Below are 27,222 nucleotides of genomic sequence, written 5' to 3'. Positions count from 1 at the left end.
CAAATGCAGGATTCAAAATAGCTTTGTAATGGAATCATTCGGTTTACACATTCAACTAAATGATAAATCCTTAGGCATAGGCTACATGTGCATAGATGCCAAACGTTTAGCTAAGCTACATAGCATAGCCTAAGTTTATGTTATAAAAAGGAAACATTGGTAAATAAGTTATATTACGTTTCAATAGCTTGGAACCGAAGTAGGCTAACCTGCCATCCACTTTATTGAGATTTAACCTCAAATCACACTTTTCAAATCCACGTGTGGTATAAAGTGATGGGTCGATCACTATATCAGCACCTTGGAGAGCCCCTGGACATGGGTAGCCTACATGATGATAAATGTTAATCAATGTAGCCTATAGGGCTTAGGCTACACAACGTATAGGGAATGTAACCTAGACAACATTCAATTTGGCATTTGCATGCAGCCTGTAGGCCTGAGTCCGTTCCACCTGTATAAGCATTTCATATGCGCCCGTTTCAAACTTCTCTGTACGGACATTTCATAAGTAGGCTATGCGTGTGTGAATGCGTTTCAGATATATACAAGCTTCTATGTGTATGTGAGTTTTCAATAGCCAGTTAATGCAGCGTTTCACGTGTGAAAGAGTAGGCCTATGTATTTATGTGTGAAAGAACACTGAAGTATTTCCTAAACGGACCCTCATAGTTTTACAGCCGTATTCATGAGCTGTACGGCGTACAACAAAGGTGCTTTAAATACACACTTTTCATAGTATGACTGCCTAGCCTTCATATGGGCTTAACATCTCTGAAAACGATGTATTGGCTCGGAGACTGGATTGCAGGCTGTTATAGGCTATTGGAAGTAGGCTATCTGTTGCATCAGGTCTACCCCCTGTGGTAGCCTATATTGCTTTAATAGGCTAATTTGGTCACTTAATTTGTATGCTCTAATATATCATTATTATAAGTAGGCTGTATTCTTAGTAGGCTGTATTCTATTTTGAAGACCATTGAACATTGAAGGCTAGTTAGCCTACTTAAATTATTGCGGTAATTTCGATCCTGATAGTCTACCTAGAAGCAATTAGATATTATTGTTTATCAGTTGGTTTTGCCTTAGACCAACAGACCAAGTCGTGTAATTCAATCCCTGATGTGTCCTTGTCGGGAGTCAGATTGTAATCACGACTCGTGTCTTCACATGGTGCACGATTCTGTGGCTCACTTTTCCAGATGTGGCTTATTTTTTTCTCTCTGTCCGGGGAAAATGGCAAGGCTGTTTGTTTAAGGCCCTTGCACCGTCTTATCTACTCAGGCCACTCACGCCAGGATTTCAGGGTTCTTCAGCATGTCGTTTTACGGGCTATTGTTCTGCCAAATGGCTTCTAAAGATATGTTTACGGCCTCCAACCTCATTAAAATCGACTTGTTCTGATTTTTTTTCAAGCTTTTACTCAACAGACAAAATATTTTACGGATTGGTGCTTATTCACATGGTGAGAAATAGGCATATGGCTGTCTGAAGTTATGTGACACTGCATTTAATTAAATTATTTTGGACCAAGATATCTATTCGTGTCATAATAAACTGCTTTATTATAAACCTTTTAGCAACATTTCCTAAATCAATGTGGAATTGAACGCTTAAATGTCACCTCATTATAATTACTGGATTCTTATGAATGGATACGGCACGAAGCTGTCAAATTTGTGTATGAGACTTGTCTGACAACACGCCCAGTTTAACTGGAAGCAGTGGTCACGAATCAAGAGGACGCATTCCTTTGCGTTCTGGAACCAACACGCCCCTTTCATGCTCCAACGCTTTATATAAGGGGCCTAGATCGGGATGAAAGACAATACAATTCAGGATACCTTTAAGCTATAAGTAGAAACAGTAGTTTACGAGGAATATGTACTGGGATAACATCCATAAAACGATCGAGAGAGACTTAGACAAAGATTCTATAAAGGTAGGACATTGTGTAACTTGTGTTGTGTTTATGCAGAGTACACATAATATATTATAGGCTAGATATTGTAGGCTGTTGTGTGAACAGAGATCATAAACCTTTTAAATAAAATCACAGCATATTAAATATACATGAATATTGAAAGTATAGTTTTCAGAAGAAAATCCATGTATCTTAAATGTTTACACATCTTTTTCCAGATGGAGATGTACCAAGCTGGACATTACACAGACTTCAGAACACAAGAAGTTCCTGCTGGTTTTGACTTTGCAGCATATGGTAAGCCATGTTTTAATTGGATTTTCCTGTATTAATCAACACGAATTAGTCTTCAAACAAACCATAACTGTTCAACTATCTGTAAGTTTGAGCAAAAAAAGGCTTACAAAGGCTTGTAGACCATCCATTCCATATATCCGGTTGCTATGAACATTTGAAGGACAAAGGAAATGTTTGCAAACACCCCTGTGACCATATTATAATGGGACCTTGACATTTGGTCCTTTTGCCCAAACCAGGGTCTGTGTCATGGGGCTGGGTCGTGTATTTGTGTAACTGTTTCTGAATGATTTCTGAACTCAGGCTTAGAGACAGGGTGGTCAGGTTAAAGATACTCCCAGTTTTGCTCCCTTTCATTTCCCCCTAATCCTTTCCTCCAGATTTCCTCCTCCAACAGATTTAGAACCCTCTCATCACTACTCTGTCACACTCCTTCCGTTTGTGTTTCCTCCTCCTCTTCCACCCAGTTTCTTCCTCTCCCTTCATTCAATGAACTCTGTGCTGAGTCTGACAGAAAACAGATTGTGTTCATTCTATATTTTCCTTGAGATGGTCTTCTAAATATATATATGTTTAAACAAATTGTCCATCAATTTCCTTGTTTCACTAAAACCACATTAGCTTTTGTTCTCTGTGGCCTCTTCTCCAGCCTGTTCTGTGCTGTTTCTCAATGCAAACTGCCTCTAACTCTTCCCTCTCCTACGCTTGTCATCATCAGACTACAATGGTGAAGACCTGTCTTTTCTGTTAGACAGTAAAGGACCTGGGCAGCAGCAGTACCTGGACAGCTACCGAGAGCCACAAAAACAAAAATGCCTACATGATATCAAAGGTAAACAAAAAATGCAATATTAAAATATAAACAATATATTGCAATACAAATAGAAATATTTCAGCACATCGTTATAGCTATACAAAAAAGGTATTTCAGTCAAAATTACAGTTTAATTTAAGTTATCTCCCATGGGATTTTCAGTAAACACCAATGACTCTGTACTGTTCAACCTGGATTCATACCCAGAGTTAAGCTGTTGGGCATCAAACCCACGTGGTGAGTGCATATTTTACATTTTGAAAATTTAAGCAATGATCACATGATCTGACGGATGAAAAATGATGAAAAATATACAAATTATATCTCTCAAGATGCGGTGACTTTGGACCATTCCACTCAGACCTACCACAGTCTAATGCCCCAGAAAGGACAATTGAGCCCAGGCATAGATGACGCCAGCAGCCCTTTCTTGCAGAGTAAAGACACCAACCACAGAGGAATCACCAGCACTGTCAGCCTAGACCATCTTGGTAATTTTTTTACACAAAAAAACTGTCATCCTAATTAGACAAACAGGCCCATGTATATTAAATAATGACTATGTCAGTGTTAACAATGTGAAATCTCAAACTTTCTTTGTCCCCCCACACAGGTGAAGTAGTCCAGAGTTATGGCCACAACCTAGGTGAGCTGTATGACTTGGAAGAACAAAGATCTTCCTCTTTCTGGCCTGAATATCCTACACTTGGCTACACAGCCCCCATGCCACACCCAACTGCTTCAAAAGCTGGATCCCAGTCCCCAGAGCCGTACTGCCCCCGTGTGGCTAAACGTAAAAGTACACACTCCCAAAGACCAGCTAGAGAAGGACAGATGGTGGGCATGTCAACTTATCCAGGTAAGAAAGTGGCTTCCTTGTATGTTTGCATGGTTGGGATCCTTTTTAGTGTTAACTGTTGTTTGTTTGGACCTAAATTAGCTATTTGTTACAGCAGATAATTTTCCAGGCTTATATTATCATTCAAGATGAAACAAGCACCCACATCTTTCAACAATCAAGTTTGAACTCCTTTATATGCATCTTAAATGCTTCACAGTAAACATGGGATTTTTTCCTCTTTTAAGGATCTGGCCCTATTCTGTTGTGGCAGTTCTTACTGGAGCTCCTGCTCGACTCTGCCTGTCATAGCTTTATCTCCTGGACTGGAGACGGCTGGGAGTTCAAGATGTCTGATCCAGCAGAGGTGATCTTATTTATCATCAGGCAGCTTAAAGAAAGTTGACATTTAACATGTTGTCATTGTGTAAAAAAAGAAAGACTAGTTTTACCTGCAGTCATGTCATATTAGTCTATGGATCTCTGATTCACCATAATTAATCACCTTTCAACTGTCTTGGGTCAGGTGGCCAAACGTTGGGGCCAGTGCAAGAACAAGCCCAAGATGAACTACGAAAAGTTGAGTCGTGGTCTACGCTACTACTACCACAAGAACATCATCCACAAGACGGCAGGCAAACGCTATGTGTACCGCTTTGTCTGCGATGTGCAGGGTATGGTGGGGAAGACTGCACAGGAGGTCCTTGACAGCCTGAACATTATATCTACAGGCATAGAGTCCTCTTGGCAGTGCTCAGATGTGACACCAACATCCCCAGAACAGAGCAATGAAACATGGGCAGTATAGTAGTGGACAAGCTTTTAAAGGTTTGTTGTGGCCACATCAGGGAAGACCTTCTCCGCCACCTGGCCAATGACTCTACAACCTCTGATTTAATCAATTGTCAATGCAATGTTGTTGGATGCATTAACTGATGTTAGTTATTGATGTGAAATTGGAAACATTATTTTCTTGAGAGGCAGGTTATTTAAATTTAGCACTATGCAATATATTTGCCTAAAGCTATACTTTGTTTTGTAAAAATGTTTTACTCTGATTTGAGTAGTGATAGTTTGTAAATGGAAATATTTTTCTACATACACATTTACATATATACTGAATAAAATGCCAATGTGATTGAATAAAGAATAATCTGTCTATTCTGTTTAGTTACACACTGTTTTGGGCCTTTGTCTTTAATATAAAATGTGAGGTAAACTGGTGTTGCTTGTAAACAAGCATGTCTTTAAAAAAAAATATTTTCGCAAAATCTCACACATTAATTCTTCTATGGCAAATCACATCAAGCATTTGATTTCAACACACTGAATCCTGTGAAGTTATGTAAAGCAAATGTATATCTTATATTCATCTGCCATGGATTGCATCTTATCAGCCTTAAATGTGGAAAGGTTTCACTAATTCTTTAGGACATACTGGACATAGAAAAAAAAAACAAAAAAACAATATGCATCCGATGAACATTGTGAACAGCAGTGATCTAAACTCATGAATTTGCCCTGTAGCTGAAGAGGTGCAAGATAATTTGGTGTGCATCTTGGTTTGGCATAGAGTTGTCAGCATGCAAAGTTTACATTGAAAAAAAGCTGTTGGCGATCCCATGGACCTCAAGGAGATAGCTTTAAGGAAAGAGCTGATTTAATGTAGTGCTTTTTGCTTTCTTATCTGAAAATTGCAGATGCATGCACAATGACCACAAACAAAGAATTGTTGCAAATCTCAGAACTTTCATTTTTCTCCACAACATTGTGAACAATCAAATCGTTTTCCCCCCCTGCACAACCAACCTAATGACCTCTTTCACCATCTAGACCTACAGTATATACCTATATATATATATATATATATATATAATAAATAATACATTCTTTCATTACGCCTTATTGACCATGCACAGCAAGGCCCAGACTTCCACAGATGGTATTCAGTGCGCAGGGCAGCTAAATGAGGAAAGTGTGAGAATCAGTGGATGGTTAGGCTGGAGGAAAAGGGAAGTATTGAAGAAGAAGAAAAGTGTCAGAGCGGATAAATAGAACACAGGAATGGGCAAGAATTAGATGACCTTTCAATAAACAAAAAAAAAATGAAAAACAACTAAATAAAGATATAAAAGAAAAAAATATATAGAAAATCTACTTTTGAATCACAAAAAGATAATACTGTATTCCCTTTGTCTTCATCCGGGCCAAGTGTTCTGGTTGGTCCTTTTAAAGTCCAGCTCAACAACAAAGTACTGGTTTCCATGTACGTTTACCTGGTCAAGACTACAGTCACTCTGAACAGTTCAAGTCTTATTCCAATAATACAATTTTGAATTTTGAACTAAAGTAGATCAACAACAAAACAAAGACACAAAAAAAATAAAATAATACTAAATGTAATATTTGACTGAGGACTCTATTGCTACAAGACAGACACATACACGCACGCACCCCCTACAATTACTACTACTCTACATATTACTTAACATTCAAAGAGTGCTAGAATCACTGTTCTGTCATTATTGCTCTGATTGCCATCATTTAGACAATCATTTTGCTCTTTCTTGGTCCATACTGAACAGTAACAGGGCACAAAAAATAAAATTATACGACCTTAATTATTATTATTATTGCAAGCAGGACGTGACTTTCTGAAAACAAAAGTAATAAATAATGCAGTCCTATGCTGCACTTGCTCACTCACTTTCCAAACAATCCAATCACACAATAGACATTAAAATTGAGGAGGGAGTGTAAGATGAGTGTTCCTGTGGTCTTGGAGTTTATGTTGAGAAAAATCCCCATTGAAACAAAAAAGAAGAATCAGAGAATGAGAAAGAGGGATGAGGAAAAAAAGATTGAAAGTGTCTGTCTCATGTCAGTGCTGGTAACAAGATATAATCTTCCTGGTCTTTGGAGGCATGGGGGGAATCACCAAACGAGAACCTACTCCCCAGCCAACGGCTTCAACTTGAGGCCAGGAGACCTACTACTACTACCAGGACTAGTATGTCCTCCACTGCCAAGGAAATTCTATCCACCCAGATAAAAAAAATGTTTTTGTTCATCCTGCTCTGGGTCCAATGAAATGGACTGAGAAAATATCCATGTTGAAATTAAGTTAGTTTCAAGTTGAGTCAGTTGGCTTGAATGCAGTTGAACTCAATGGGAAGCTGGTTCGTAAACCGAAGATTGGTATGGTGTGAGGAGTTCAAGGACCGAAGACAGTGCTAACTCGCCCTCCTGTAGTCCAGGACAGACAGTACACATGGTTGGCTCTCCATTCACTGCGTGTTATTGCTGTAGTCCTGAAGGTTGTGGAAAAATGTGTTATACCTTTACAAGTCTTTCAGTCCAAACCCAGGCAGTTCACACATGACCTCTCCTTCTATATACTCAGTCAAGTACTGTTTTAGTCAAGAGGAGGGAACGTAGGGCAGAGCCAAAAAGTGTGAGACGGTGTCTATGATTGACTGACCCTCTCCCTCATGCCACATCTCCCCCCATAGTTTTTTTCTCTATACTATGACTAACTGGACTCTTTTCTGGGTACAGGGGAGAGGGTGACTGAGGCAGGCTCACTGCTCAGTGAAGGAGTCTGTAGGAGCATCTGAAGAGACGTCCTGCTGAACCTCTGGAGTGACGATGCCTTGATGGAGCTTTTCCAATGACTGCTTCATCTGAGGGATATAGATGAGAGCTCAGATTCATGGACCTATATGCTGTATATATATACTGTATTTCAAATGAATGCAATCGCCTGTCTTTTTCAAATCACTTTGCCTCGTTATCTAGTGAGAATGAGTTGTAAACTTACAGCAAATTATAGGTTCCCGAATTCGGTGAGTTTGTGGATTTGTGGGTGTTGAAGACTTTTTAAGCTAAATGAATGTGAGGCATTTATCCAACAAACAGCTGGAGAGCAGCTCATCTCCACACACGCAGGCCTTGATATCCACTCATGGGCTAGTGTAGGATTGAAAAACACACACACACCTGGTCTAGCAAGGTGACTGAGGACTGGAGTATCTGTTGCCATTTGCTGAGCTGCGCCTGGTGGAACTGTCTCTGAAGCTGCAGCACCTGGGCCCATTCTCCTGCAGACTGGGGCAGTGGGCTAGTGGGAGGGAAGGGGGAAGTACATTCATGATGTTGAACTCATGAAATCATACCAAATAACAAGTGTGATCAAATCTTCTGGTTACCTGTCACTCAGGGAGTATGAATGCCAGGTCTCCAGTGTGTGGGCAGCCCTCTCCAGGGCATACAGCTTGTAAAATAACAGCATGTTCAGAGCCACTAACACCACCAGACTGATGATGGGAGAGAGGAAGAAAGACAACAGAATGAGAAGATGATTTCTGAATAATGAATGAACATTTTAGTATAAGGGAACACAAGGGAATACAGGCTTGGTAAATGTCCTATTGAGAAATGACAACTAGCTGAGGAATAAAGTAGATGATGCACAAAAACGAATGGCTTTTAATGATAAAGCTACTTACATACAAAACATGATGGATCCTACATAACTTCTAACACATTTTTACATCCAAGCAGACATTGAGAGTCTGGTTCAATACAGTACCTGACACAGATCCTATGCATACAAAAAATGCAGAATTGAAAGCGAGAGAGAGGAAGAGAGAGAAAGAGGCAGACAGACAATTGGAATACGTTAGTATTTAGAGAAGCCCAAATCACATGATGAGTCCACCAGCTCAAACAAGGAGTCAGGTTGAGGGAGTATATAATGAAAAGCCAACAATAAGGCTACACAATGACACAGTATCAGAAGGTATGGCATGAATGTGGTGGTTTTATAAGTTACTGATCTGTGAACGGATATTGTACCTGCATTTGAATCACATAATCTAGTCTCAGATCTAGTTCATCGCATGATATACTTAAACAGGCCAACAGTTCATAGTAGTTAAATCTACACATATTACAAACACACTTGTGACACACACACGTGCATTACAACTCACATGAAGCTGACGATGAGCAGAATGGTGGAGACGCCGCTGTTTCCACCTCCGTGGGACATCTCTCCTAGCCTCAGATACTGTCCACCTGTGGAACAAACCAGAACAATGGCTTTACAGGCATGTGTAAATCATCTCAAAGCTCAGTTCTAATGTCAGTCCAGGGTTTTAACAGAGAGAAACAGGTAATGCCTGTTCTAATGCTTCAAGCTAGTGTGTGTGGAGTAATGTACACATCATTTGGGGCGTGTGCCTTTCATCACTTCAGTTCCATCTCCAGTGTTCAATGGGGATGGGAATCGCAGTGAACCAATTCATTGGAATCGTCAGCCAAATTTTTGCAATTTTTGCCTTTATTGTATGTGGTCGATCAAGTTATCTTTTGTCCCGTCATTTGAAGCACACATTTTACCTCCGGCATTTGTTTCCAATTATTGATCCTTTCACGTTTTGATTGAAAGTCCAGTTTTGCGAAATGTTTTATCAACAGTGTTAATTATCGGAGGGCGTGTGTTATCAGCAAACGTTTGCGTTGTCGTGTTAACCCATTATTAAACTGAGCATATCGATTTTTAAGTTTAAGTTTTTAATAATAATCGACAAGAGAATCGATAAGAAATCGAATCGATATGCAGGAATCAATAAGGAATTGGAATCGTTAAAATCTTATCAATTCTCATCCCTAGTGTTCAACATAGATACTTGCCAGCTTCTCTCCTGTCCCTCTCCTCTCCAATCCCTCCAAGATTCACTCCTTCCCTCTCTCGTTCAACCTGCCTTCTGGAGCAGGTGCGTTTGCGCCGGCGCAGTGCCGGGGGGGTCTTGGCGGCGTCAGCCCCCACCGCCTCACCGGTGGTTACAACAGTCACTTCCGACTGAAGGAGGGTTTCCAGCTTCAACACCTCACTCTCTGAACAACAACAAAGTAAACAAGTAGAACACAGTGTAAAGGGGTCAATTATTGGTCAGCTAGTAAGCAGTAAGCAACCCTTGTCAGGAATTTGACTCAAATGTAAATATAATAATACATTTAAAGGTTATTTTACAATGTTGTATTTTCATATGTTAATACACAACTATTCACTTTTGATTGAATCATTTTTTCACCAGGGAGAGTGGGACCTGACTTTCTTGAAGTAATGTGACTGACTAACCCATGTGTCTATAATACTCCTCGATGCCACTCCAGGTGTTCTTCTCTATCAGGGCCTTGACCAGGCTCCACGGCTGCTTCCTGTAGCAGATGTCTGAAGACACCCTGACACCCAAATACTTCGGAATCAATACATTTTTAAGTCACAATGTACAATATGTGTCAATAAACTTGAACATGAACATATTAAACTCTTACAACATAATTCCACAGTGAATAATAACCTAAAGCGCTTAATGAACTTGAATTTTAAAGAAATACTGTAATACTCCAAATACGGGACTTCGGAAGAATAGTGATGAATGATCTGAATATCTAAATATCGATTATATTATTTTCATAGAGACAGTTCAGTTATCTACCTGAGACGGCTTTTGTGCTTGTTGACGGAGGTGAGGCAGTATCTGTGGACAGTGTAAAAATAGTCCTGGTAGGGAATACCTGAGGTGATGACCTCAGAGTCAACTACAAAGCACTCGCCACGCGCACTGCTCTTATACAATGTCTGAAACATAAGAAAGGGGGCAAAGGCTGCCTGTCAGCTATACTAATAATATCAAAAATTATATTAGAAATTCACAGGCAAAGCTATCATTTCAAAATTTGACTTTGGGCAACACATTACATTAAGGTTATGTTATTAGGTTATATGTTAGGTCAGTGGTTCCCAACCCTGGTCCTCAGGGAACACCTGCCCTGCATGTTTTAGATGTTTCCCTGCTCCAACACACCTGATTCAAATGAATGGTCATACGCAGGCTTCTGCAGAGCTGGATAACGACCCATTCATTTGAATCAGGTGTGTTGGAGCAGGGAAACATGTAAAACATGCAGGGCAGGTGTTTGCTGAGGACCAGGGTTGGGAACCACTGTGTTTGGTTATGTAAAATGTACAGATTTCATTTGACAGGTCTTTATTGTTTAGTAAAATGTCCACCAGAAATGATTAACACCTTACACCTTTTTCTATAACAAAACCAAGCTAACGGTCATGATGAATTGGCTCTGGAATAGATACTCCATGGCCCTCGCTGTCAGACTGACCTGGGTCTCGACCACAGGGGCGGTCTTCGGTCCTAGTGGGTTGTTGATGGCGATGGTGTAGCTAAGCACCCGCCTGGTGTTCCCACTGCTGATGTCCTGCTGCCACTCCCCCACCGACAGGTCTGAGAGACGGGGAAGGTGGAAGTGAGCAAGGAAGAAAAACAGATGTAAGACAGGGAGTAAGTAAAAAAAATTCAATGAAGATAAGAGAATTAAAAGGTGAAGAGGCCACAAAGAATAAACAGAATCCCACAGCAATGAGAACGACATGGAAGGAGAGATGCGAGAGCGCAAAAGCAAACAGAAAAGTCAATGAGAAAATGCAAAGCAAATTTAGAGAAAATGGTGGAGAAGAAGGGAGAGAAAGAAAGGGAGACACTCAACATGCATATGCTGTGGAAATGCCCCAGTTAACGCAACACAATGCCCCAAAGCTAGAAGGGGCACAGCCAGAGGGGCCACCAACCAAGTGGCTTGGCCCACATTAAAAAACTCACACAAAGAAAGTATGTCTCAGAGAGCGTCATTTTATGCTTTCAGAATGACTCTTCATCAAACAACAATTCTTTTAAGTGTGGGAAACAAAATTGGGAAGGAATCATTTATTTTGGTTTAAACCAAAATACGGGCTGGAAAGAGTAGAGTTAACACAGCGTAAACAAATACCCTGGGTGGCTCATTAGTGCTAATCTTGGAACACAGAAGTTTGTTCTTTGGTGGGGAGACCACAAACTCTCTGTACTGGAGGCTAAACAAATGTGAGGGAGCTGGCTTACGTTCTCAAATCATGTCTTTTCGTTCGTGACAAAGTGAATTTCTACTGAGGATAATTTTTTTTCTCTAGAAATAACATGGAGCAGAGAGAGGCTGATCAAGGGTGTTCAGTAAGTAAGCAAACGGCACAAAACTAAATTGGTCTTTTGAAATCCTCTAAACTAACTCCTTTAATAACTTTGGGATTGTTAGTGTCTGGACAGGACGTATTGATCATACCTTTCTATGAGTATAATTTAATATAGTTTGATTTACTGTGAATGTGGAGTGCTCATCAAGATTGATGTTAGTAAAGGAAGGAAACTGAACATGACCAGGTCATGTTATTGTTTTAGTTAAAGCCTTTCGCTCGCAATAACAGACGTTTAATTCCTTAATGCAATGGGCATTTCAGCTTCGTATGCTGGACAGGATGAATGAACAGCAGTATCAACTGGCAGCGTTTCAATTCTGTGTTAGAACTTCCTTCAATAGAATTGATCAAATCAAGCATCATTGTCTTGCCTTCATTGTTCACATGAATGAGTTCATGTGAGGTTGCTAATACACTAATGCACTAGTAGTCAACTGTGTGACCAACTCATGAAGGGAGTGTGAACTATGAATGGAATGCCTTCTTTTCCTTTATATATATAGTCACTCACTACGTAGGGAAGGTCAAGCTCTGAATATACAAATGTAGCTATCTAACTGGTAGTAGTAGCTAGCTAACTTGATTTGTAAAGTCATTGAGATCATCTGATGTTTGAGACTAGGACTAGAATAATATTGAGGATGGGAAAGGTGGTGGTGGGGGGGACAGGAAAAGCAGTAACATACATGTTTTCAATACATTGCATGACTTTATAGCAAAACATGTGCTCAAGTTCAGTTTGTATATATATTTGCACCCCAGTGTTACAATGTCAGCATTATAACATAACTTTGACAGGCAAAGGTGTGGGAAAGAAAGGAGAAAGGAGGAGGTGATGCCTAAATAGTCGCAGAGCGAAGCTTTACCAGGCGTGTGTGTTTGCAATACAAACCTGTGAAATGGCGCTGGGAAAAGAGGTGCTGGATGAAGTGTGTATCGGCGGAGAAGAGCAGGTCGTGGAGCTTGTCTACACTGATGTGCACCGCCCTGTTGATGTGCAGCCGCCCACTCAGGTCAGCACAGAACGACTCCACCTCACCTGGGCATGAACAGGAAGGGGTTGGTACCACCAGCTAATACAGACAGTAGCTCCTACCAAACTTTCAAGATTTGATTTGAAACGGAACCCTTCTGAACCCTTTCTCCGCAATGAAACTTAACCAGTTGTCTCATACCATAAATGAGATAGCAGAAACATCATGAACACAACTTTTGTTGAAGTCAAGACCACATTATGGATAATGGTCTTATATATCAAGGCTATTTTGTAATGTTTAATAATGTAATAATAATGCATTCATATAGCAGATGCTTTTATCCAAAGCAACATAGAGGGGAGATTTGAATCTTTGAATCTTAATCTGCAGTCAAATGCTTTACAACTAAGCTGTACCCATATAAGGTTATGTAAACTATGTCTGGTTTATACTGTATGCGTTTCAAATATCAGTGGTCTAAGCTGACAACAGACACTTCACTGATCTACGATAGGAAGATAGGTAAGTTTAGACCAACCCCAAGGGGAGATGGTGAAGAATTCATTTCATCTCCCATGTTTTAAAATCTGAAAACAAAGTCAGTGTGTTTCTATGGAACTTAACTGATTTGTGGGACAGACAGACACTCACTTTCTTCCTGTGTGTCAGAAGAGTTGCTAGGGTCAGTGGGAAGTTCCTCGTCATTAGTGATGTCCAATGACGAGAGGTTTCCCAGACTGGCGGCTGAAGGGGGCAACATGTGATTGGTCGACTCAGACAAGCTGTCCCCACCCTCCTCCACATTCTGAGGATAAGAAGCATAATTCATTACTTCAAGGTTGCTAGGGAAATTTCACCACTCTTAACTGCAGTACTCGTAATCGTAAACTGCTGATATTGTATTACATAGTTTGTTAGAATCTACATACTCAACACAGCATGTTTGAGACACATCACTAGTTACAGATGTATTTTTCTTACAGGATGAGACACATTAGGCAACACAAAAAATGTCTTCACACAAAATCAGTTATTAGTAGTGTCTGTATGCATTTATGCGTGTACAACTTACAAAAGAGGTGGCGGTAGAGGTGGGGGCAGAGCTTGTGTGGGTGGGGGGAAGCGAGCTTTGAGAAATGGGGGGATATGGCTCCAGGGGGTCTGCGCTCAACTGGCGCCCTGTCGAGAGGGGTAGCTCCAAAGGCAGACAGGAAGAGACAATACTTGGGGGGTAGGAGCCCCCAGCACTGGCCAAAAGTGGGATGGCAGCCTCACAGGGCACCAGGGAGGGGGGAGAGCTACCCAGGGAGGGCATAGCTACAGAGCCAAGATCCAAAAGGTCTGTGACAGACTCATCTCCTGGCCTGTGGGAGAGACGAAAGGAAGGTCCAGAGTTATGGATGGGTCCAGAGTTATAGATAGGTCCAGAGTTAAAGATGGGTCCAGAGTTAAAGATGGGTCCAGAGTAGGGGGGGTGGGAGAAGATTATGAGAGGTGGGTAAAGTAGAAAAAAAAAGTGATTGGGGAGAACAAGGGAGAGAGCGGAAATCAAAGTAAAAGTGACCAAAGAGATGAACAGTGAACAGAGAGAGACTAAACTAGATGAATGCATTAAAGCAGTGTATTTTGAAGGATCTTCAACACTTAAATAAAATCAGCACACAAATGTAATCAAATTAAATTGACATGTTCAATAACGTGCCACTCACACGCACACACAACACACTTATAGTACTGACTCACAATAGGCCGTTCATGTGTTCAGTGGTGGGTGCGACATAGTCATCATCTTCACTTGTGAGTCCCAGCTCTGTTCCGTAACACTGGTGAACTATATGCCACAACTCCTTTGGCGAAAGGGGCTACAGATACACGTATTACAACCACATCCAAACACAAATTAAGAAATATCACAAACACTGAAACTCTATGACAAAACCAAATACAAATGATTTACTTTCTTAAATCAGCCAACTATGTATCTTACTATCTGTCACTCATCTGAGATGATACTACAAAGTACAAACACTTTGAAGGGCCTGAAGTCTTATCTAATGTGTCTGGATGAGACTTCAGCTGTGGACTCGACTATGCTCTTAATTACTGACACACTATATAACACATGACTAAAAGTCATGAAGGGCTTACTGGTTACTGACTTGTAATTAGACTCATATTTATTACACACACACAAACACACAGGTGAGAATGTAAAGGTGTTACCTTGTCCATTAGTGCATTCTGCCACAGCCTGAAAATCATCATATAGCTGCGATCCCTCGCTCCGAAAGAAGTGAAGAAGTGCTAAGACAATGATAGAATGACAGAAGAGTCATGAAGAAGTCAGAAAAGGAGAGAGAGAAAGAGTATTCTTTTGATTATATTTTGCCCGAGCAACATATTTGTTACACATGGTATTACAACATAATCAAAGTTGTATACATATATTTTTTTACATTTTCCCACAATTGTCATATCGCAGTGACATTTTCCTCACATGAAATGTGATGATTTCTCAAGGTAAAACCCCCCCCCCCGAAAATATAGCAAGTAAAAAGCTGAGTCTCCGGAAACTCACTTTATCGTGATCAGTGCTGATCTGGATGGCATTGGGGATGAGCTTGGCAGTTTTCTCCTTGGTTAGGGTCGTCACGTCCTTCAGCAGGATGGTGATCTAAAACACCAAAAGACAGAATGTACAGCAGAAGATCAAGGATTAGAACTGCTTCGTTCTAAGAATATTTTGGAGTCAAGGAACAGTCTGTCTTTGCTAGCCACATTGTCCCAACCACCAGGTACAGACTCCTGACTACTACAGTGCAAAGACAACTCCTCAATGACAGCAGTGCATTATACGGTACAGCAAATCAATGACGTAAGTTCAATTAGCCTTATGAAACTAATGCAATTAGTGTCTCTCAAATAAATAACGGCAATGTTGTAACAAATAAATGATTTGGTGTTTGATGTTGTATATGTCTATAGAATACAAAGTTACACCTATGACAAATAAAGATAATTCATTTATATTTTAACACACATTTCCTTCTTGGCAAAAGCAATGCATGTTTTGGACACAAGTAGTATCTACATTTTCTTTTATCTTTGTGCATGTGAAATAGAAATGTGCAGCAGGTCAACACTCACAGGCTTGTTTATTTAGCGAAAAACGTGTTGGGCCTGGGAATGTTGGATAGCTAGAGAATGTTTGCATTATCAGCATCACTATCCCTGGGTCACGTACATTGAAAAATAAGGGTGTGGCATTCAATTCACAGTTTGCACACCCAGCATGAGTTTATCACATAGTTTACGAGAGGCCATGTGTCACAAACAATGGTAAAAACCCCAATTGAGACATGGTATTTGAAAGGGTTCAACACTGTGCAGTCAGCCTCCATGATTAAACTTGCCTACTTGATGAACCTTGTTGAAATCTACTTCTAGCTGCTCTGTTTCTTGTTGGTAGAAATTCCCTTCAACATATCTGGAACAAGGTGCCCTTAGTAAAGAAGTGTCTCAGGGACAACTGTTTTTTTATATTCTGAGAAAAAAAGATAACATTTCTAAGAATAAAGTCAGAATATCAGGAAATATCAATGATGGGGCACCCAGTATTGTGGGCCAAGCTAGAATATCTAGATATTTTATGGAAAGAGCAGTACACTCTGTGTACTGTACACTTTACTGTAAATAATGTCCTATATCTAAAGTAAAAAGTGTGCAATTGTGTTGACATATACACTGTACTGTGTATGTATGACTCACAGTGGTCTCCCAGCGAAAGATATTGCTGTAGAAGCAGAGCCAGTTTTCAGACAGGTAAAGACGGCCCTGGAGCAAGATGTCCTTCTGCAGTGCACACGAGTAGTCTGATAGAGAAGGACAGAAACATCAGTCGGTTCCATCTGACATCAAAGTTTCCACCTCACACGCACAGTCTTGTATGACTTACCCACTATGAGTCTCTCAGTCTCTGGAAGCTTCTTGAAGAGCTTACGGAAATCCTCATTCCGTTGTTTGTAAGTGGGACTGAGGACCTGTGAAAAAGAGGGAGGAAAGTAGAGATAAAATAAAATAAAAAACAGAGAACTTTTTCATTACTTGAAAGCTAAAACTGACTGCCTTTTTGTAGTTGGTAAAAAATCACAAATTAAGTCACAAATTATGGCATTAGACAAAGTTTGATTCTAAAATGCAGTCAGGACTAGAGTTGTGGGTAAAAAAAAAGAAGCTGTGTAAAGGGGAGCAAAACATAACAAATAAGACACATAAGCTCTGTTCTGAACATTGACTGGCCCTATTTAATCGTTTAAAACTGTTTTACTCTCTCTACAGAGTGCCACCAGCAGAAAAAAAAGTGTACAACTATCTAATGAGGACTACATTGAATACTTACATTGTACCAGCTCTGCATTTTCTGAAAATGAGAAAAACAGCACATGTCTAATGATGAACAGCATCAAAACCTTGTATTTTTTTTAATTGTTATAACAGTCTAGTAAAGGGAGAATTTTGACATAGGCTACACATACAGCAAATTGGTACTTGAATGTGACCTCTGCACTCAAACTGTTGGTAAACTATTGGCTATATCAAGTTCTAGCTACTATCAAACTAACTGTGAAATACGACACTCCATTAATGACCACACAATCAACACTCAACATTGCATCAGTTAGTGAGGCTGCATACGACTACTACGACAGGAAATGCTACCAGAGCGTCACCAGACCCATATTTGAATAGTTGCTATTAAGCTCTGGCTCTGTACCTTAGCATTGCGGCTAAAGTGGCGAGATGCAAGAGGGTAGGCAGAAGTAAGGGAGGAGGCAGAAGGAGCAGGGGTCTGTGGACTGTCCAACCCCCCACTTCCTCCTCCTCCCCCACCACTGCGCTCCCCCCCACCTTCACCTGCTTCGCTGGTTTTGCCACCACCCAAGACTCTCCGTCGCAGAGATGGGGAGCTGCCGGGGGTGCTGCGAGGAGAGTTACTGGCTGTACTAAGGAGAGGAGGAGAGAGAAGAGAGAGGGCAAAATACAATAAAGTATCTCATTTAACATGACATTTATTTAGATGGAAAATACACTAAGGTCATCTAATAGCCTAGTTTGCAAATCCATTTACTAGGAATTATGCATGCTTCACACTGTGCATGCTTCCTTCACGTGAACTGTTATTTTTTCAATTATATGTACAGTAAGTTCTTAACATCCTTCCCACTACAGAAGGACAATTATGCCCACACCCACATAATACCACATTCAGTCCAAGGAGCACATGCATTATGCTCATGCTTATAATAAGGTAAATGTTTAGCATATGATTTGTAAAATACAGTATGTGTACATTTCCCAGTGAATTCTTGTTGATTCCAACAGTTCCAACTCAATACAAACTAGGAATTGGCAACTTAAGACCAAACTATTTAAAGCTTACTGATTTACTGTAAGGTACACTTAACTAAAACACATGTTTAAATGTGCAATTTAAATCACACAAATGGAAGTAGCACGTTGCTCTAACACTGCCTATGGACCTACAGGTTTTTTAGAGCTTTTATCGTCATACATCTTGTTGTGCAATTTTGCTTCAACATTTCTATCAATGAAATGCTGCCTTCTTACTGTAGTTGCTTCTTACTTTACTGTCTTATTCTCTTTTACTCTCTCCTTGACCATCTCTTAAGCAGAATTGGCATTAGTAACAACACCAACTTGTGGAGTAGAAAGAATAGTAACTCCAGACTCAAAGTTGTGAATCTTAATATATATGTTTATACGGAGTCAGAGGCAGTGGTCAAGAATTTAGGCAATAAAGCAGCAAATGATGTGTTTTTAGAAATGTAAACATTTGTAAAAAAAAATATATAAATATATATATATACAATATAATAATAATAAGTAAAAACTCAACAAATCATCAACTAAGTGCAGTAGAACTTGACGCACCATTGCATGACATCGAGCACCAAGACTACCTCCAAGGAGATTATAGTAGAGATGACCTCCTTCAAAGACACGTTAACAAGCTCGTTGTGGCCACTCACGAAGAGTCCTCGCGTACCGGTTAGAATCTGTGTCAGTGTGTTTCCAACTAAATCCTCCACTCTAGCTTAAAACATTTAGAAAGGCAACATGTTACGTTTATTCTTACGCTACAGCAGTCTGGCATAAAGCGCAATGGGATCAAGACATGGCGTGAGTCAAAATAATGAAGACAAATAAATAAATAAATAACAGCGAGACAACTGTATAAGCGACACAAAAAAGGTAGAATAAGGCATTACACATGGGTAATGGCAGGTGATGCTTGTAATCTACCTGAGAGCAGGATGTGATCAACAAAGACATGGACGATGGTCTTTCTGAGGAAATGATATGGGCGTTAAGGCTCCACTGTTATGGCCGACTGAACAACATGATGAACCGACCGAGCACCAGCAACCCAGAAGTATGTACATCATGTACCAGTCCCCGTCCTGATTGTGCATCCCAATCACAGTTGCAACCATCTAATTTTCCTGTAGGATTAGGGATAGGCTACCATATATTGGCTTTAACCATACCGAACGCACAAAGAAATAAGTAAACAGTAGATAGACGAATGACTTGACCGCCCATTAAATGTATTTCCACGTTACTTCTTGACAGTCAACACGTTAACAGTATTTAAGAATCATAATCACTTACTCGAACATATGATGAGGTGTTCGCTTTTAACCTGATGTCGTACACGCTTGTTTACTGTGTCAATATGGCACCGGGTTTGTGTTCAGTGCAGTGAGCCAGCAGACGCTTCACTGTCCGTTCTTCTGATGTATGTTTCGCTTGGATTGAAAAATTATCTGCGAATGGAATCACGCCCAAGACTCACCGCCAGATTTAGCTTTCCATCACAGAGAACTACTTTACGAAGCCATGTACCCGACTAACGCAAGGGGTTACATATTCAATTGACGTTGCTGCGCCCATAATCCCTGCGTAAAGGGGGGGAGAGGGAGGGGGCACCGCGCAAGATACCTACCACATAGGCTACTGAAACTGCTATCATTGAACTCAACCTCATGGTTAACCTCCATGGACCGGTATTAGGCTACCTTGGCCCAAGTTTACAGCATAGAGGATCCACCCTCAAAATCTACCTGACCAGATCTCTGAATTTGAAGCTAGGGTCTACTGTAATACACACTGGGCTCAGGCAGTCCAACATCTCCCCTATTTCTCTCTATCCCTTTAATCTGTTTTTCTGAGGATCAGGAATGGCAGCCATAATCTCTGCAACCGTGAAGCAAAATGGAATGACAAAATATACTGAGAAAGAGCACACTAATAAAGAAAGGATAAATTAACCATCCGTTTTTTCAGTCAGTATATGAAGGGCAAATTGTAAGACAAAATTGTTCCAAAGATAAACATCCTTTTAAAATGGGAGGGATGGTAAATCGCTATAAAGAGATCACAAGTCTTTGAGCTCATTAAGAGAGTAGCGCTGTAGGTCTGCACACAGCACATTTTCGAGTGAGCATTCTGCTGAAGCCAGGACCTGTGCCTGGATTGATTACTTCAATCTAATCTATAGACCGTGTTAACTGAGTTTGCAAACCCCCCAAACAGCTACAGACATTTTCAAGACAGTTTGCACACATTGGCAATACAGACCAAGTCAGAAAAAGTATGAAAATAGATCAGTCGGATATCAGTCAGTCAGGATACAGAAAGTTCTCTGATAAACAAAAAAACATGAAATAGCAAGCAAGCATGGCTGCAGTCTGGAATATTGAGTTGCATTGTGTGGTCTGTAGAGTAAAATAGCCTTGGAACACCCCTTCTATACGATCAGTGTATTTTCTACCTACCCCATGCCATAGGCCACTACTGCTGGCCCTTTCAGTCACTGACCCAATAATCAGTCCCCTCAGGGTTAATAGTCGACTATCCTCACCCCATCTGTGGGACTGTAAGATAATTGTAATTGATTAATTGTATGAAATTGTTTTCTTCCAAGAATATGGTTAAACTTACATTTTCTTTCTGTTTCCTTGCATCAATGGGTAGGCTACAATTTTCCCTAGTCACCCTACAATGACAGAGGAAAGGTCTGTGTCTCTATTGGAGATTAGGCTTACTTTAGGTATTGTCAATTAATGTTTGTCATAACCAAAATTCTTGTAAGAAGGGAGGTTCTCAGACATGACTTTCTAAAAACATGATTTTTGTTTTTAAACCCTGAAAATAACATTTTGTAGTTATGAAATCAGTCAAAGAGCAATGTGCTAACGATAGATTTGTTAAGATGCAAAGCCTTTATAGTTGTAGAGCTTGAAGTGATTATATACTGTAAGATTGGTAATTTATATAGCCTTAAAACAGCCTCAAAAATGACCTTCTAAAAAAACTTTATGAAGTGCATTAATAGTCTTTACAAGCCAAAACTGTAAATCCCTTCTAAATTCTACCACTTAGTGAATACACAATCTAAAACAGCGTTTTAAGTATATGCAATATGTCTATTATATAAAAGCATTCAAATTAAAGTAAATAATCAATGCTCCATTAAAGAATAAAGAAAACTGGGTCAATAAACTGGTGGGTAAATGACAAGAACAAAGCCACAGCTGTTCATGCAGAGCGTTAGGAAAAGGCCCCTCTCTCTTCCAAGATAATCGTTTGACAGGCCCATACTGCAGCACCAACAGAGACCCACATCCATTGGACAGAGATGACATCACCAGCCAAAACAAGGCCTCCTATTGGCCAGCAGTGATGTCATGCATCATAAGCAGAATGTGTGGCGTTTAAATCGAGTCTCTTGCTCCTTATGAATGGCTGCGCTATGCTTGTAATACTGCTCAATATTTTTCCAAGTACATTTGGATATCAGCCTTTTGTTTAAACAGGAAGCTCCTCTCCATCTAACCACAAGTAATATTCTATTTATTTATCAGAATGTAGGCTGTTATGTCGTCAGAACAGAGTAATATCTATTACAACACAAGAAAATGCTTTTGTACGGGTATATCTGAAATGTGATCTTTGTACTGTGTATAGTCATGCATGACCCCACAAGCATGCATACCCAACATAATCAACTCAGACTAATTCGATTTTAACATGATCATCTTGGCAGGGTCCTGTGTTTACCTAATGGTCATCTTCTCTGACTGTTTTAAACTGCCATTACTGAAAATGAAAGTGATACGTACAACAAATTATTTAAAGGCTTTCCTGTTGGACAGGTATTAAAATCACTTCCCCATGTTGTCCTGTTATTGTGCAATCCAGTAATAATACCATATAGTTTATTATATATATATAAAATAAAAACATTATTATAATATTATTTATCCTTTCTCATTCACAAAGTAATTCACAATTAGCTAGATAGCCACTGAACTAGCATTAGTCTTACGAGCAAGTTTATTGAAAGTAATGTTTGTCATTAAGATAATCTGAGCGATTTATGGAAATTCAAACTAACTAAAACCTTTAAAAGATATCTGCCCCCTTTTCAAGACTCCTGCTACTGACTGGTACACCCTTTGTTGATGATAAACTCGTCTAACATACTAGCGTGATCACAGAGATGTAATACATGTAGGCTGTGGATGATCACTATTTACCCAAGCAGCGAACAGACTTAAGCCTGACCCACACAGACAGTCTAAGAAGATCTGTACTTCTTAACTTGATCTGATAAGTTTGTCTGTGTAGACAAGCAAGTCTGAGTTCCAGGAGACCATCCTGGGAACTGACCAACTATGAGGTCTGGAAGGAGTGTAAGATTTTAGGCTATCCAGACAACCTTACAAATCTAAAATATTCTTCGCAATATGCCATGTGGAGAAATGACTAAGGCTTGGAGGGGGAGAATGGCACTAACCTGCAACTGTCCCCATCAGAGTCCCTACTCAGCAGACTCCGGAGGGACCAGCGGGAGTGCCGGCTGGTCGATGAGCTACGCGACCAAGAGGAGCGAGATGGTGGCAAAAGTTGACCGTGTGAGGGTCCATCTTTAGCAAACTCCTCCCTCTCCTTGTGCCGGGCTTGAGAGGGGGAAGGTAAGGGACTTCTCTGTTTAGCATTCTTATTCTGACCCCCATTCTGCTCCTCCTCTTCTACTTGTGTTTTCACCAACTGCTGTTCGGTTAAGTCCACCTGTTTTTTCTCTTTATTGCTTCTCGTCTTGGTGGAGGTCCTAATACGGTGGGAGCGTTGCTGACGATGACGTCTGGGGGGTCGTGGGCTTGGTGAGCGGGACCAGGACTCAGTGTCAGAGGATGGGGGGAGAACAGTCAGTGTAGGGATGGGATGAGTCATTGTGCTAGCTTTTGGTCCCACTGAAGACAACATCATTATCATTCTTAAAGCTCTAGCCACCCGTTTGTCATCTCAAATGCTGAATTGAGATGACAGAGATTAGATTAGAGAGAAATTGGTTGGAGGTTCCCGTCAGGGTAACAGCTCCAGTTCCAGGGAGAATATTGGTATAAGATGTTCCCATCAGCCAACAACTTCTCTTCACTGCTTTTGGTCAAGGTCCAAAGTTCCATCAGCGTTTCCTAAATTCAATTCTACAGTCTCGTTTATGCCCCCAAAAATGTTTTTATACTTTATCAGCTGATGTCTCATCTAACCACTTCACTATAGTGATGCAGCAGTAACATATAGGGTTGTAGTAGGGGGGAAAGGCCATCTTCACTCTCTAAAATGTTCTTCTTTTGAGAAATATTTGACAGTTAACCTGCTTTCTGGAAATACTGTTCTCTTCATCCGTTGCTTGCGGTTTTGTCCTCTGCACATTTCACTTAGTTTAGAGTCTTCTCTAAACTCGTGTCTCTGCCCGTTCTTTTTTTGTTGCAGTGTAGATCTAAACAGTGCTTCAGTTTCATTACTGCAAAAGTTGAACAGAAGAGATATGGCTGGAAAGAATAAAGCCTTTACTCATCAATAGTTCTCATTCTCCCTGACTAACCACATATAAAAGGGCCTCTTTCAGGACACTGCCTACATTAAAACATTTAAAATTAAAAACATTCCACTAAGGCTAGATATTTTGGGAAGTCTTCTGTTGTGTGACACTCTCAAAGACAAGTTGCTGGCTCACAGGCAATAACAGACATTTTAAAGCAGATGTTATATAGTCAGATAAATACACAGATATGTATAGAAGTTCAACGGTTCATTTGCATGACTGAATTTGGATTTTGCAGCTTTAGCTCCCTTTTGATATTAAACAGTATGCAATTTAACCTCTAGATCACAGTGCTACATGGCAAAAATTATGAAATCCTTCCAAGCACTTCCAAGAAAAAAACATTATATGATAGAACAGTGGTTCCCAAAGTAGGGGTCGGGACCCCCCCCCCGGGGGGTCGTGAGACAGTGAGGGGGGTCGCGAGATGATTTCCAGAAATCAAGGAACATTTTTAAATGATTAGAAATAGCATATTTGAGCCATGCGACAGTCGCGAGTCACTGGCACCATTATTTTAGGGGTTGTGGGCTGAAATGTTTGGGAACCCCTGTGATGGAACACTATTACTGACAGTAATGTACAGGCTACATAACGCCTATTTTGAATACCATAAATAAGATTGCAAGGGACATGAACAATACCACCATGGGTAGAACTATATGGGTAGAACATTTCCGGAACATTTCCGAAGGGTTTCTGGGAATATTTCATGACACATGCTTCTTCTGTCATTCATTCATTCAATCAGGAGGCACAAAGCTAAATGTTTACATTTGTAATTGGGTGTAATACAAAATGTATTTTAACCTACAGTAACCTTTAGAAGGTACAATAGGTTAAAAAGAAAGGAAAATAAAAAAGGTTTGTCCCCATGTTGTGAAAGCTAATGAGGCCCGCAGAGTTGTTTAGCAACACAGACTGTTAACTGCTAACTGGAATATCAATTTCAGATTTTTGGAGTTACCCACTACTTTCCAGACAATTATGTTCTAGCAATCCTGTTCCTGAAATATTTAAAACCATTGTCAATCAAACTCGAGCTGGGGTAAAGCGTGAAAGTTCAGGTAAGATTTGGAGGCTCTGTTTCTCATATCTGAATTGATTTAATATATAGTGCAGCCCTAAATTAGGCCTAGTTGGAAACTACAGATGAAGTTAATTTGAGACCTTGGGATAACAGACCCATTTCATAGTTTGGATTTAGTGGAATTACAATTCACTGCATGCTATTTCCATGCTTAAATCGAATCATCCGTTATTTACAACACCACATTGATTTACTTGAAGACAAAGCAGACCCCCCTGAATTTAGCCCAAAGTGCACATACATTCTAAAACTTGATTTGATGAGGTGAAGATATCTAAGAAATTTCAATACTAATAAATAGTGGCTAGTTCTAACTCACTAGCTAGTGCGTGACCATGGAGGAAGAACTCCAATGTAAACAAATTCCAATGCGGGTACCACTGAAGACAAAGGGCATTCAAGATTGACAGCGACTACAGTAAGTATTTACTCATCTGTTTGAACAAGAGCAATCTTGGCATGGCCTTGTTTACTCAAGGTAATCTATCGTAATCCAGGTCTGACCTTTCCTCCTCTGGCTTTCTGTTTTCACACAGCCACATCGTAAACTAGCTATTAAAAAAATGATTTAAAAAGTATCTATGAAATTGTATGCGGGTTTACAATACATCAACTATCCGATGTTCAATATCAATTTAAATTATATGTTGAGTGTATCTTTTACTAAGAAACTATGCTGATAGGCTAATGCATGTCAGCTGTCAACAAATGAATGTAGCCATGACATTATCCTCAATTTTGAGGAAAAACTATTGACAAAAATCATAGCCTATACTCTAAGAAGGGTTTTTACAGTAGCCTTCACTTACTCTTTTACTTACCAAAAATAATACTAGTCTAGTAGCTACAGCTTGGCTACTAAAGATGTACAAATCATGACTGGTTTTGCCATAGCTTCAGAAATAAGCGTCTGAGTTGTTAGCTAGCATTAGCTAGCTGTATATTTCAGTTCCTACCTCCCATTTGATGAATTTCCCCCATTCCGAATATCCTGCTCGGCTTCGCAAACAAGCCGAGCGACGGTGCGAGATGTTACGATAAAATCCCCTTTTTCACAGGAACACATCAGCATCCTATTTACAGACAAAAAGAGGCTAGACTAGCTGGTACTAGCTCTAGTTATCTAATCTATCGAAGCGTACTGTAGCGGCTCAATACAGCACAGGTTCCCTGTATTAGCCTTCCCCCAAGACGGATGACTACCAAGCGAGCTATCATTAAAGTCATGTATGTCAAACTAGGTCAAATGTGTTTATTGTTCAAATATATCGATTTAGCCACGAATAGCTGTCTGGTTGGCTAATTTTGTATTTAGCCACCGTCTCGGCGACCAACAATAACTTTTTTTGTTGATGTAGTATCGTACAACGGAATCAACAACTCAGTTGCAAAATAAGTTTAGACGGGAGGGTCACCGAAATATGGAACCGGAATGTAACGGTATTAAATATTCCCAGTTTTAGTTTAAATGTGTGTATATATGTATACATATTTATTTAGTCACCTCATTTGTTACATACAAGTTTAAATGTCAACAATGGTACGTAACTTGGGTACCTAAAGTGGTGCCATACACTAGGAACCCCTGTTAAGAACTTTGTGGTACAGTCTGGAAAACATAACGGGTTCTAAAGATGGGCAGAAATGTCAACCAATTAGAGATGACTTGGTAGTGGAGCTGGATAATCTATTGGTCGAAATCATCAGACAAAAATCGTCAATAATGTATTATTTTAAGGTAGTGTACATGTGAAAATGACAATTTACATACTGCGTTAATATCGAGAGAGCTGCTTTTGATCAAACGAATAGAAACTGTGACCATGGCATAGGCCTATCCATGGCACAACAGGTTTTGCAAATGAGATTGGACCCTGGACAGCATTGCTATTTTACAGTAAAATTATACGATAATGACTTAATTTTCATTACAAATGTCAGGTAGCTCACCTTTGTAATACTGATCAATTGTTGCAATGTAGTGATCCTCTGCATTCTCACTGTCTCACAGTGACTTCCAGTCCATGCAGAATCTGCCAGAGTTTAGGACAGGTCACCTTGTACTGACATTAAAGCAGGGAGAAGAAATACTGACACACGGAACAGCATTGATAGGGTTATTAGAACCTGGGCCAAAGACATACAAGCTAAATGTAAATAATCCTGGTAATAAATCAGTTATAGTTGATTTAACAAGGAAAAAAATACAAAT

At 40.0% G+C, this 27,222-nt stretch overlaps 2 protein-coding genes across 17 annotated transcripts; one reads left to right on the top strand and one right to left on the bottom strand.

The window, feature by feature from the left end:
• Nucleotides 1-1,720: 1,720 nt before the first annotated feature.
• Nucleotides 1,721-5,045, top strand: etsrp (ETS1-related protein). Of its 2 annotated transcripts, none has more exons than XM_084708642.1 (8): nt 1,721-1,942; nt 2,143-2,221; nt 2,973-3,053; nt 3,198-3,272; nt 3,368-3,526; nt 3,649-3,894; nt 4,122-4,240; nt 4,400-5,045. In XM_084708642.1, the coding sequence occupies exons 1-8, from the start codon at nt 1,883-1,885 to the stop codon at nt 4,679-4,681; spliced, it is 1,101 nt and encodes a 366-aa protein (XP_084564768.1). In that variant the 5' UTR covers nt 1,721-1,882; the 3' UTR covers nt 4,682-5,045. The 2 variants fall into 2 exon arrangements, with proteins under 2 accessions (XP_084564768.1, XP_084564767.1); XM_084708641.1 differs by having other exon boundaries at nt 2,940-3,053.
• Nucleotides 5,046-5,602: 557 nt separating this feature from the next.
• Nucleotides 5,603-27,086, bottom strand: gramd1a (GRAM domain containing 1A). 15 transcript variants are annotated; one of them, XM_084708626.1, is made up of 21 exons: nt 26,961-27,084; nt 22,829-23,839; nt 22,090-22,128; nt 17,720-17,948; nt 17,345-17,365; nt 16,901-16,985; nt 16,714-16,817; nt 15,524-15,619; nt 15,169-15,249; nt 14,689-14,807; nt 14,018-14,309; nt 13,597-13,750; nt 12,861-13,007; nt 11,062-11,183; nt 10,380-10,522; nt 10,019-10,122; nt 9,571-9,774; nt 8,868-8,952; nt 8,082-8,189; nt 7,873-7,993; nt 5,603-7,556 (listed from the first exon to the last, which is right to left on the bottom strand). In XM_084708626.1, exons 2-21 carry the CDS (start codon nt 23,305-23,307, stop codon nt 7,455-7,457), a joined length of 2,835 nt encoding a protein of 944 aa, XP_084564752.1. In that variant the 5' UTR covers nt 23,308-23,839; nt 26,961-27,084; the 3' UTR covers nt 5,603-7,454. The 15 variants fall into 15 exon arrangements, 14 of the variants coding, with proteins under 14 accessions (XP_084564752.1, XP_084564753.1, XP_084564755.1 ...); XM_084708627.1 differs by having other exon boundaries at nt 22,829-23,867; nt 26,961-27,063; XM_084708629.1 differs by lacking the exon at nt 22,090-22,128.
• Nucleotides 27,087-27,222: the final 136 nt, after the last annotated feature.

The sequence above is a fragment of the Hypomesus nipponensis genome, chromosome 2 (assembly GCF_054491055.1).
Source record: "Hypomesus nipponensis isolate SF chromosome 2, ASM5449105v1, whole genome shotgun sequence".
Classification (NCBI taxonomy): Eukaryota; Metazoa; Chordata; class Actinopteri; order Osmeriformes; family Osmeridae; genus Hypomesus; species Hypomesus nipponensis.
This window is presented reverse-complemented; position numbering and strand designations above follow the sequence as displayed.